Source organism: Tarenaya hassleriana, unplaced genomic scaffold, assembly GCF_000463585.1.
Source record: "Tarenaya hassleriana unplaced genomic scaffold, ASM46358v1 Cleome11, whole genome shotgun sequence".
Lineage (NCBI taxonomy): Eukaryota > Viridiplantae > Streptophyta > Magnoliopsida > Brassicales > Cleomaceae > Tarenaya > Tarenaya hassleriana.
The window spans coordinates 1,751,574-1,764,402 of record NW_010961290.1 but is presented as its reverse complement, the minus strand read 5'-3'; the positions used below and the strand labels follow the sequence as shown (position 1 = coordinate 1,764,402).

At 33.3% G+C, this 12,829-nt stretch overlaps 3 protein-coding genes across 4 annotated transcripts in view; 1 reads left to right on the top strand and 2 right to left on the bottom strand.

Annotated features, from left to right (window-relative positions):
* LOC109116330 (mini zinc finger protein 2-like) overlaps positions 1-316 on the bottom strand; it is a 1,248-nt gene extending 932 nt beyond the window's left edge. The window contains exon 1 of the mRNA XM_019201505.1: positions 4-316. Coding sequence (XP_019057050.1) covers positions 4-152 — 149 coding nt within the window. The 5' untranslated portion in view covers positions 153-316. The remainder of the gene's footprint in view (positions 1-3) is intronic.
* A 4,151-nt stretch (positions 317-4,467) lies between these two features.
* On the bottom strand, positions 4,468-6,258 carry LOC104805466 (transcription factor MYB30). Its single transcript, XM_010530035.1, has 3 exons — positions 5,996-6,258; positions 5,532-5,661; positions 4,468-5,347 (listed from the first exon to the last, which is right to left on the bottom strand). Exons 1-3 carry the CDS (start codon positions 6,126-6,128, stop codon positions 4,660-4,662), a joined length of 951 nt encoding a protein of 316 aa, XP_010528337.1. The 5' UTR covers positions 6,129-6,258; the 3' UTR covers positions 4,468-4,659.
* A 4,160-nt stretch (positions 6,259-10,418) lies between these two features.
* The window catches only part of LOC104805465, a 4,177-nt gene continuing 1,766 nt past the window's right edge, over positions 10,419-12,829 (top strand). Inside the window, exons 1-2 of one of the 2 annotated variants that reach the window (XM_010530034.2) lie at positions 10,419-10,758; positions 10,894-11,903. In XM_010530034.2, coding sequence (XP_010528336.1) covers positions 10,625-10,758; positions 10,894-11,903 — 1,144 coding nt within the window. In that variant the 5' untranslated portion in view covers positions 10,419-10,624. The remainder of the gene's footprint in view (positions 10,759-10,893; positions 11,904-12,829) is intronic. The other variant, XM_010530033.2, reaches the window with a different exon arrangement.

The window sequence follows — 12,829 nt, the reverse complement described above, 5'->3', positions numbered from 1 at the left end:
AACTCGCGGCAGCCGTCCACCGAGTAGCCTCCCATGGCCGCCGCGTGGTTCTTCTGGCACTCTGCGTACCTGACGCTCCTCGCCGCAGCCGCCGAGCTTCTCGAGCTCTCTTCCGTCGATGTTCCCCTCAACACCACTTGACGCTTCCTCATCCTTGTTTTGATTCCTTCTCTCTCTCTCTCTCTCTCTCTCTAATTCTTATCGTCTGTGAAATGCGTGAGCAATAAAAAGGAACAAAATGTAATTTCTTTTTTGTTTTACTCTTTTTTTTTTGTGGTGGGAGATAGAGAAGTTGGGAGAAAGACTGGTTGTTATACTTGATCAGGAGCTCTACTTGCGAACCCTAACCCTAGGTGTGATACTTATAGAATCTTTTTTTTTAAAAAGAAATAATCTAAAGACGGCCTTATATCTTATTAGTTTATATTAATCCGAAATTGTATATAATTAACTTGTACGTCCATAGGCTTTATAATCATTTATAAATTGACGTAAGTGAGCAAATTTAGACAGCTATCGCGGACGATCTATTCGACCCTAATGACTTTTTAATTGATCGTATATCTTATCTCAATTAAATCCCACATATTTTTGGAATGTTTTCCTGCATCGTTATTTCACTTTTTAATTGATCGAATATCTTATCTCAATAAATTGATAGGTTTAAAAAGGAATGAAACAGCTAAGCTTTGTCTTCTTTTAAACCCTAATATATAAATGGTCCCTTAACCCCATTCCCTTAATTAGTGCCTTTAATTTGTCTTCCCTTCTTCCATAACCTTATAATTAATCCTCGCTCATCTCATTCTATATTCAACCTTAAACGTGTCAATTACGACGCCATTTGTTCAAATAGACCAATGGGTCTTAGCATATTTTTGTGTATTTATGTATACTTACCGAAGAATAAGCATTTTCATAAGCGACTAATCGTCCAAATGAAGATAAAACTCATATAATATAGTTAGGTAGGCTTAGATTTCCCTCAATTTATATTTTGCTTGTGGAAAATTAAGTTTAACGTTATCATCATTCAAGTAATAATTATTTTTAACCAAAAAAAAAAGTTTTTGCTGCGGGTGAGATTTAATAAATTTAAAATTATTCTTATTTGTCGGACTATCTATGGATAAGAAATCATGTCATGTATGTTAGAAGGGCTTTCCATATTCGTGAATAAATTTGATATAATTTTTGTGCACAGGACGAAGGCCACTAATCACTCCGACACATAAGGTTCCATCTTTCAAGTTTATTTTTTTTAGAACTAAGATCTTTTTATTTTTTAGATTCATTAAATATTAATTTAGTGAAATCCCGTATATAACCATATCGAAATTCAATTTTAAAATCCGGTTTTACTTGGTATAATGTTCTCCGTATCCAAATAAAAACTGATCCTATGCATTATCGTATACTCACCAAGCGATATATATGTCGTACCATTTTGATCAGTACCTGTCCGAATCGAATCTAATTGAAATAAGTGTTTAGTGTCCATGTCCCAAGACGAAATTCAATTTCAAAGCCCGGTCTTACGTGGTATAACGTTCTTCAAATTCAAATACAAAAAATGCTACGTGCTGCCTTGATTCCACCGAGTGACATGTGTATATTGCACCATATCGATCGATACAAAATATTGATCTGAGTCCAATCTAATCGCAATTAGTGTTTCGAGTTTATACCAGATTACGAAATTTTGTGACAAGGAGGACCGACATTGAATATTGACGAGTCATTAGAGATTGAATAGAACATAAAAAGACAAAACGAAGAGGGTTGTGTTTCGCAACAACCCAACCCTAATTCCCTAGTTCCCGTTAGTGGTGATGACGTGTAATCTTGTGATACGTTGAAAGTTTTCACACGTCGTTTCTAATTTTGCTTAGATAAGGAATCTCCGGTTTCTCTATCTATAATCAGTGGATATCTAATCTACTATTTTGTGTTTTCTGGTCATATGAATACATAATTATATATATATTAACGTGGCCAAAGATTGTGGGGAGAAATAATTTCGTGAAATTAAATTATAAATTAAAATGAAACGTTACAATTTGTTGATAACAGTGAGTTAGGAGAGCTTGTTGGGTAGACCGCGTTATAGTCAAAGTCAAAATTCAAGAATGCTCTTAAGAGTCACCGGCAAAAAAGGCATGAAAAAATATTTATTTATTTTTTTAAATTTAAAATGACGAAAGTTTAGTTACGGGCGAATTTACAGTAAAGGTACAACGCACTGTCCTTATTATAGTTTTTTTTTAACCATATAATAAGTTTTCACTACCATTCATTTAATTTTTTTTATATATATCAAATCATATATTTTCTTAGCCTGCAGACGCATTTATATTTTTCACCGTGTCGTTTATCTAACCGAAACAATAATTAGTAAAATTCTAGACGGGTGGACCAAAATTATTTACCGATTATATAATGGAATTGATATAAGAATATATAAATATACGGAATAAGCTAAACAAAGCGATAAGCAATGGCTAGTTGCAGTACGGATAAATCAGGGAAAAGTCCAAATAAAAAGAAGGAAACTTCAACCAACAAGTGAATCAATAGCATTGATTAATTATTTGCTTATTGAGAGGTGCACATTTAAAGCCCTGTCAATTTCTCTTGCCACTTCTATTTGCATGATTTCAATATTTGGACCACAAACACTCGTAATAACAACAACAACAATAATAATAATAAGGATAATTGTATAGCTTTCAAAATATGTAGCATATGATGATGATGATGTATAAGATATATACAGATATCTTTAAATGTTATATATCGTCATAGCAGGGAAGTCTCTTGTGCGAATTACAGTCCTGATAGATAAACAAATAAAAATGCATTAAATTTCAAAATTTTTGTCGGATAAATCGTACTAGAATATGGTGGTGATACGTAGTCTTATGTATATATGCACATGAGAGCGTGACGGATACATGGACCGTCAACAAAAGAAATTGTATTTTGTTTTCTCTTGGTCGTGAAGATATTGGCATAATAAGTGTCCCAATCAAAATGTAATGAAACCACATGGTTGTAATAAATTGAAGCAGGAAGAGATTGGGCTTCGTCGACCTCATGCATGAAGAGCACATGATTGTCTATTCCTTTCTAGCTGTTTGGCAAAAGATTTTAAGGGCCCAAAGCCAATATATATATATATATATATATATAATATGAGCTCGCCGACGATATACATGAATTGAATAGATGTATCGATCACATATACATACGTACGTACGTATGTATCCTGCGGTATTCATTTGTTTTCACCCATACCATGCTTCCACATTAAGATTTATTCCATATTCTACGTAACTGGAAGATAGAAATAAAAATGAAATGAATCGCCAATGGACCAAATTGAAGAGAGAATTAAAACAAAAGTTATATCAAAATGCTTACAGCTCTTGACCTGCATGGCTTTACAGCAAATAAAAATATACAGCATAACGTGTAACATTAAAATAGTTCACATGTATATTTCAGGAAGACCTGCATATTTCCAAAGCAATATATATATATACACACATATATAATGTAAAATTTCACATGAAGACCATGTATACGCATATATATGACAACGCATAAATACATGCAAAGAGAAATATATAAAAAAAAAGGCATAAATAACTGTTTCCGGAGCACTGAATACAGCAATTATTATCGCATACTTGATAAGAATATATAATTGGTCAGTCTTTTTTTTCCATATTGTTATACAGTTTCAGAAATTTATGATTAAAAAAATTATATGATTAGTGTTATCTATGTAAAATACCATAACTCGATATTAAAAATAAATATTGATTTAGATTAATAATGTTCATGAATACACACTCGTCCAATATGGATTTGAGAGGTGTGTGATGACGGCTCTTTTAATTCTTCATATTCGATTTGTTTTTACGCATAAAAAAAAAATCGTTTTGGAGAATATTTTCAAAACAAGTCTATGTATAAAATGTAATTAAATTCAGTCGTTGTTTATTTTATATTAATTGGTGTTTTAGAGTTCTAAACATTTTTATATAATTTATTAAGTAAAATATAGTTTTTTAATGTCGAATTCAATGGGAGCATTGACTTTGTTGGTTCTTCCATTGTTGCTTGCTTGCCACTTCATGACTGCCCCAAGTTCACCATCACAAAAAGTCAAAACTTCAATTCTTCATCACTTTCAATAAAATAATGTCAATCCTTCCTTTTTTTCTTTTATTTAATTTTATGTACCTTATCGCCCCCCATTTATTTTCTGCAATAAATTCCATTATTATTATTAAACTACGACGATATTAAGGCCATCTTTAATTAAATTTACTCTTGATTGAGTGGATTCATATATGATGCCGATGTGTAAATTGATCATTATTATATATATACGATCGATGTTTTTAAAGAATACATTTGTCATTACAACGATGAAAATGATAACAATAAAACAAGAAATAGGAATTTACAATAATGTATTCCTCTCCCTTAGCTTTCTCAATCCCGCTGTAAAAGAACCCCCACATCGGACGAAAAACAGTAAAATTATTGACGATTGAACCCAAAAGACGATCTAGCAGAGTTAATTTCAGAAACCAGAACCAAGAAAAGGAACCCTAATTTAAATTAGATCCGAGGTTGACCAAGCTCTCAGAAGAAATTAGGGTTTTCTTCAAACAGAATATCGCCGATCCCTCCACCAGAATCCTCAAACAGCCACTTCTCGAACAGAGACCACTGGCTTTGGATTGGTTTGGTTTCATCGGGCGAAACTGCAGACTGGTAAGGTTCCAGCCCTGGAAATGACTGAAATGCCCCTCTGCATTCGGCCCCGGCTTCGTTCTTGATCTCCTCTTTGGAGTCGAAATCGCTCGAAGCAATTTGGCTCGGAGCATTCTGGGTCTTGGTTGAGTTCTTGACCCACCCTTTGAGCAGCTTGGCAATGTTCTCGGTGCTCGAGGCGTATGTGCTTGATCTTTCTTGCGTACAAAGAAACCCGCTGGCTGAATTAGAGTGTTTAGATTCCGAGGAGGAAGAAGTGGCAGTAGCAACGGCAGAGATGGGTACGGCGGGGGACAAGGCCTCGTAGAGAGCCTTTCTCGCCGTGTGGATGTCGGTTTGAAGGCGCCTCTCCCATTGGCCTCTCGAGATGTTCGAATTTGAGTTAGCAGAGGAAGACGAAGGCGAAGAAGATGAGGAGAAACGGTCTTTATTGGACCGGTCGAGTTCTTGAGGAGTTTGTCGGATTTTGTTGAGCTTCTTCTTCAGATGGGTATTCCAATAGTTCTTGATGTCGTTGTCTGTTCTCTGTGGAAGATATGACGCTATCGCAGCCCATCTGCACACGCCCCGAAACAAGTGCAATTTAATTCCCTCTTCAATATATTTACCATGATATCGAATTGGCTCTTATTTTGCTATTTTGATTGGAAAATTTTTTTATATGTTGATAAGAAAAAATTGATCTTTTATATATTTACATATATATATATATATATATATACATATATATATATACATACCTGTTGCCTAGGAGGGCTTGGAGATGGATGATCATCTTTTCTTCATGTTGCGTGAAATTGCCTCTTTTGATCCCTGGCCTTAAATAGTTTGTCCATCTAAGCCTGCAACTTTTGCTGCATCTAAGTAACCCTGAAGAACAAAATCAAAGATCAGTTTCGAGAAAAAAGATCAAAATCAAGGATCCATCATTCACTGGATCTTGATCTTATATAGCTTCATCGATCCGAGACTATCCTTTTATAAATTTTAATAAGGAAACAAAAACCCTAATCTCAAAATCAGGGTTTGAAGCGATGAACTTCAATCTATATATACATTCTTGATCTAAGCTTGGCCAACGCAATACACTAAAATGTCTGTAATATCCAAATTCCCTGCTTTCTTTCTCTCTTTCATCGATCCATCAATCATAAATCGGATCACATGAACACAGATCAAGGGTCAAGAATCAAAGAATCGTTACCAGTGTTGACGGGAACAGCTCTCCAGTTGCCAGGACCATGTTCTTGAATGTAAGTGACCAAAATGATGTCTTCTTCAGGAGTCCACGGCCCTTTCTTCACTCCCCCTTTCTCACAACAAGGAGGCCTCACCATTTTCTCCCTTCGATCACTCAAAATAGAAGCGAAGATCAAAGAAGAAAACTTCCTTCGTGAAAATGGTTTCTTGACACTGCCCTTTGCTTGGACCTTTTGGATTAAGAAGATTGGCGACAAAGGTCTATTGACGAAGTGTTCGTCTTTATATACAGAAGAAAGAGAAACGAAATGCTGACCTCTTGGGTCTACGCATTAAATATTGCGCAATTAAAATGATAAAATTAGAGAGAAATTGTGTAAAGCATTAACTGCGAAAGGCGAAGGTATTGCCTCCAAAGTCAGCTGTGTGGCGAAAGGAAAAGTCTCTCTGCCCTCTACACAAAACCGCGTCGCATTCAATGTGGGCCTTGCTAGTTTTAAAACCCTAAAATGGGAAATTAAAATATATTTTTATAATTATAGTAATTATCATCGTAATAAATAGAGTAAAACGAAAATGATGAATATTAATTGGGACATCGTGTTCATCTCCCTTTTGATCTATTGCCGTATTTTTTTTTTATGGGAGTACTCGCTGTATAATGTATTCGTATATGCATGTATCATGTACGTATGGTCTGTGTTTCGGATTTGAACCAGTGGGTCGTGGCCTTGGTCATAATACATGGCATGTCTGCGTCATGCATGATGTTCGTCGACTTGGTTGTACATACATACATACGTACGGACATACATACATCATTCATTACACGGAATTTACGCGATTTTATTTTTCCGATTGTTTTGCGTAACAACGGTTGAGGATTGAGATTACTATCTTGAAAATATTTTTATGTTTGACTGTAAGGTACTTTTGAATTTTTAATTTTTTTTTAGGATAGTGGTTTTAAGGTGATTCTAAGATTTTATATTAAAGTTATTTTTCTTATATTAAAAGCAAATAAACCCCTTGATTATAGTATTCATGCACATTTTCTAAGAATATACCGGTAACAATTAACAACTATATATAAATTTTTTTAACAAAAAAAAACTATATATAAATTGGTACTAATTAATTCAATCGTTGTAATTTCATTATCAAATCTTTATTTATTTAAGTAGCAAAATGTATTGTTATGTTTCATGTGTGCTGTATATGTACTCAACCGACGATTCAAAAATTACTTTCTTTTCATTTTAATATATATATATATATATATATATATGCGTCTTAAATATTTTATAGATGGATAAATTTGGCAGAAGTGTTATGGCATCACTATATAGAAATGCTAAATTTCAGTTTCAAGAAGTATATGCACCATGAAATTTATCAAAAGCATAACGTTCTGCTCGTGTTAATAGCACACAACTATATATATAAATTCCAAAATATTCAGTTTGATGGTTTCATTCTTAACAACTTTTAAGAAGTTCTTTTTTTTTTTTGCCATATTCCCTGAATGGCGCCGCAGCTGAGTAGCACTTGGAGTTATAATACATACACTTGTCTATAATTATACATATATAGGCATACATTAATACATAGAAAAATAAATATAAATTACCATTAATTTGGGTTTCACGAGGTGAAATTCACGTCCATATAATTTCAGCTATAAAAGGAAGGAAAACAGACACGAGAATACTTTCTTCACTTTTGTCCATACATATATATATATATATATATATATATATATATATATGGTCCATAATTTGAAGGGCCATAAAAAAATGTGAAATGTCAGTGTTCAATATATTATCGATCTGTTATTTACTTTAACACTTTCACAAGGTATTATAGTGAAAGAACAATTCATTTATAGGATGAAATTTCCTAAGTGTAAAATCCTTGGAATATGTGTTGAATTATGGAGATGGCATATGAATATGCACCAAAACTACATAAACAATATTTCCATACATTGGTTGCGTGTTCAATCTTATTTGCATATATAAACATGCATGCATGTGTGATGTAGGGATGGTGCCTCTGATGTAGGGACGGGCCAATCAGATTTCTTGAGTATATGTTTGTTTTAATATAAAAGTAGGAAAATTAAAATGATTACAAGTGCATATATATAATAAGCTATTATATTCATATGAAATATTAAAATAATTATTCGTCAAGGAAGGGAAATAAAAGCACTGAAAAAGCGCACATGCAAGCGATACATGAGAACAAATGCAGAGCTCAGTCCATATTTAATAATATGACCATATATTAGAGAGAGAGAGAGAGGCGATTGGTACGATTTCTTAAGATAATCGAAACTGAGATTAATTTAAAACTTCGAACCGGTCGGTTATTTATTTTTTTTGGTTTTGTGCTGTGGAGTTGTTAAACATATGAGCATATAATTAACACATGTTTTTCTCATATTGTCCATAGCCATTATGATTTGCGTTAAGATTAAATGAATTTCATATACATTAATTATTACGAAATATACATGACGGATTTCAGCCAAATGTGAAGTATATGTTAAACTTCGTCAAACTCTTACATATATATAAATAAAATTAAATGCAAACTGTACAATAGCGTGTGTATATATATATATAATTAAATGCACGTGTACGGGCTTTTAACTCCGTGTGTGTGAGAGTGAGGGCCCAACTAAATTGGGCCACGTCAGTGAAACGTGGCCATATATCCAGTGACTTGGGCTAATACAAACAAGAGGGCCGGCCCAATACGTTCTGGTGTGCGCACGTGTGTTTTTATTAAAGGAACACGTGATATAAAATATCAGTCTTCTTAAAAACATTTGATGATAAATACTAATTTTGAAATTTTTAGTAATAAAATGTGAAATTTGCACGAGTAAAATTAAAACTGACTTACAAAAAATGAACTGTCCGCACACCACATTATACAAATTATGATAAAAATTATGGAGTTAATTATTTATAAAAAATAATTTCAACAAAATTCACAAATTACGTTTGTATAACTCTTTCTTAATATCTATGTTTTGCAAAAGTCTTGTAGGTGTATAAATTTTTTCTAGTGAAATTTCCTTTCTGAGGTAATTTCCAATAGAAATTCAATAATAATAATAATAATAATAATAATAATAATAATAATAATAATAATAATAATAATAATAGTAAAAATTTGGAAACGAAAAACACAACATGATTGAAAAAATGTCTATTTTAAATAATAGTCATTCTATATCCGCGCACGGACGGTTACACTTTGAAGATATTACGCATTTTTTTCCTTCTATTTCAAGTAAACACACGTTTTCATAGTCTTCCATTCACATCACATATTTTCTTCATTTTTTTATCGTAAGTCTTGCATTTATTTTAATCTTTTTTCAAAGTCAATTTTCTGAAAAAATACAATTATTATTTCCTACACTTTCCCTCTATTTACAAAAAGATATGATATTTGATTTAGGCGGAAAGTTTTTTTTTTTTGTATGTGTTTTTAGATAATATGTGAACTCAAGTATTTCATGATTATATATATATATAGAGAGAGACTTTAATGATGGAAAATATAATCATAAACTTAGACGCTTAATTCTTGCAACCGAATAGAGGAAAATAGTATTTGCTTGGAAAGTACTTTTTTTTTTCATTTTGTTAATAAAAAGAGCTTGTAATTTGGATATTTGAAATACACCAATGAAGCATCATTCATATATTAGATTTTTTTATTACGAATAACATTTTATGATACTTGGTCCTAAAAAATATAAGAATTGTTTTTTTTTCCATATATTTAAGAATAGCTTAAAAAATGTCCAGACAATTCGAAGGATGTCAATTAGCTAAACTGGGTACCATTTGATTGCCATAAAAACTGAAAAATTTATTCAAAAAATAGAAAATGTTACGGGGAACATCACAAATGCATAATGGGATTCCTTAGTTTAATCTTTTAATTACTGTGCATAATTCCTAACTTGGTCACAATGCATACTAATCAGATGTGTGTAAATTACAAGACTGTTCTATAACCAAAATTTAAATAAAATCCATCATAATTATTATAATAATAGAAAACTTTAGTCTAGGGCCGATTCTTTTGGAAAATGCATTAGTTAAAATCCCAAACAAAGGGTACGATTCAAAATAGCCAAAAGAAAAGAAAGAACGGGAAGGCTTTTTAAGTTCTTCTGTATATTTCAATGATCTTTTCACCTAATCCATAAAAATTTCTGATATTTTTATATTTATAAAATATTTATGGAATTTAAAACGATTTTACCACACTAATATCTTTCAAAACGATATTTGAACTTATAGTGGGCAATTTGACAAATTCAATAGAATATACGAATAGCATGTACATGTACATGGATGGATACGTTGCTCCAATAACTGCCCGGAGAAAACCATGGTTCAAAGCAACCCAAAGATTAGTTCAAAAGACCAATTAAAACCCTAAGTCGCTGACATGTTCTTTTCTTCCTTGAATTTCTCATAAGTTAGTTCCCACTTCATCATCTCCATTCATGCATCGTCTCCTTCGTTTTCACAAAACCCTAATTTCTTGATCTCTACCAAGAAATCAGGGTTTCAATGAAATATTCCCGATCGAGAAACCCATGGTTGGTCTGAAGAAGTTTCTGATGGAAACCCGGTTCTATTTACTGAATCTGATATCTGACCATGCCGGTTCCGCTCTGTTTCTTCTCTCTTTCATCAGACGAATCTTCTTTGTCTTCTTCTACTGTTTCAGGTACTCGTTTTCTTGTGGCATGGTCTCTTTTTCCTTTTTGTCTCCTTTACACTTAAATAAAGTATTTCTCCGAAAATGGAAACGCGTTTTCCCCGGTGTCGGCGGCTTCCGATGATTTGATTTATACATACACAGAGTTCCAAGAGACACGAGGGTTCACACCGACGCTTCGAAGAGTCTATCTTCTTCTCCATTGGATTCGGAAACAGAGGAACTGCAGAAATCCGACATGGTCGAGTTAGAAAATTCCGTAAACGATGATGATCAAGAAGAAGAAGAAGAAGAAGAATCTCCAAGGTTGGTCTTCAAATTTTCATATCAGACGGAAACATTCGAAAGGTTGAGCAGAGAGGGATACAGAGGCGGCGACGGAGACGGTCTGGCTTCCACGGCCGACAAGTATGAGACTTTTCCGGCGAAGAATCTCAGTTTTGTCGCGGAGGAACCAAAGTCGGCAGCTTTTTCTGTCGAAGAATCGTTCTCCGTCAATATCGCCGGTGAAGATAATGGTTTCTTGCAGGAAAAGTTAATTTGTGGAGACACAGAGGAGTCTGTTTCAGGAAATGACAGAACAGAAGACTCTGTTTCTGCAGACAAGAAGAATCCTGAAAAACTCGTAGAAGGAGAAAGTCTTGATTTTCCCGAGAAAATCCGATTCTTGGTAGAGAACGATTTTCTGGAAAGCACGGATTCAGATTCGGGTATGATGGATTCCAGTCAAACTTTCGCGAGTTACAGTGAAGGGTTTCTCTCAGATTCAGATTTCGACGAATATTTTGGTTCAGACACAACACCGGAGATGGATTCAAAGGAACAATCAGAATCTCGTAACAATGGTAAGAATCAAGAGGAGGATTCAGATTCAGAGGAAGATTCGAACGGGTTAGAGAGTTTATGGGAGCATCAGGATCTGATAGAGCAATTACAGATGGAGATGAAGAAGGTTAAAGCCTTTGGTCTTCCCACAATCCGGGAAGACGAAGACGAGTGTCCGAAGATAGTTGAAGATCTCAAGCCATGGAAGATCGAAGAGAAGAAATTCCGACATGTCGATACCATTGGCGAGCTTCATAAATTCTACAAGACTTACAAAGAACGTATGCGGAAATTCGACATCCTGAGTTATCAGAAGATGTATGCTCTTGGTAAGTTCCGAAATCAATCTGTTATTGTTCAATTCTTATTTATAACAAATAGAACCCTTAGAATTTGAATTTATATACGGTTTGTGAAAATGGGTATGAATTAATTAACTCGAACGAGTTCTTGTTGAAGTTTAAATTAGATCGGACCAATTTCACTGTTTTATAAGTTATGATCAAATGTTCCCATAAAATCTATTCATTAGTGGTTATAATTTGTTTCTCAATTGCATTAGGGTGATCAATACACAAAATCTAGATACGATCATCCATCTGATGTGCCTTTGTTTACTATTATTTTATGTTTTGTTATATATCTTATAAAAATATTCGGGCCATCTGTCCTTTTTAACCAAAGTTTTGATTATGATGCTTATATGAATTATATCTTTTAAAATCTTTTCTAAATTACCATTTGGTGCCGCTTTTTCAACATACGTTTAGGTTAATTACTTGTTTAAGAATATCTGTGTTATTCATAGTTTTATATTTAACATCATCCATATTCATTAGGTGATTACTTACACATTATGTAAGTGCTATATGACTTGCTATGCTCCAACAAGAGAGCATATTGTATAATTTATTTCATATGCACGCATGGAAGTGCTAAATTATTTAATATTTTTCTTAAGGTGAAATGTTCATAGTCATGTCTTAATTGGCCCACCCACCAATTTCACTTTCATCTATATTTCAAGTTATAGCTTTATAGCCCCTCTTTGTCAAATTGCCTTCTTATGGAATTACTTTACCTAACTTTCCCACCATTTATTAAACCCGTTTCGCATAGTGGAACCTACATCTGTTTTTTTTCAATAAATAATTTGTCTTTTCATGTAGGCAACTTTAATTTGTGATATATACATATAAATGTGTGTGTGTGTGTATATATATATATATATTTTTTTGTGGGGGGGGGGGGGGGG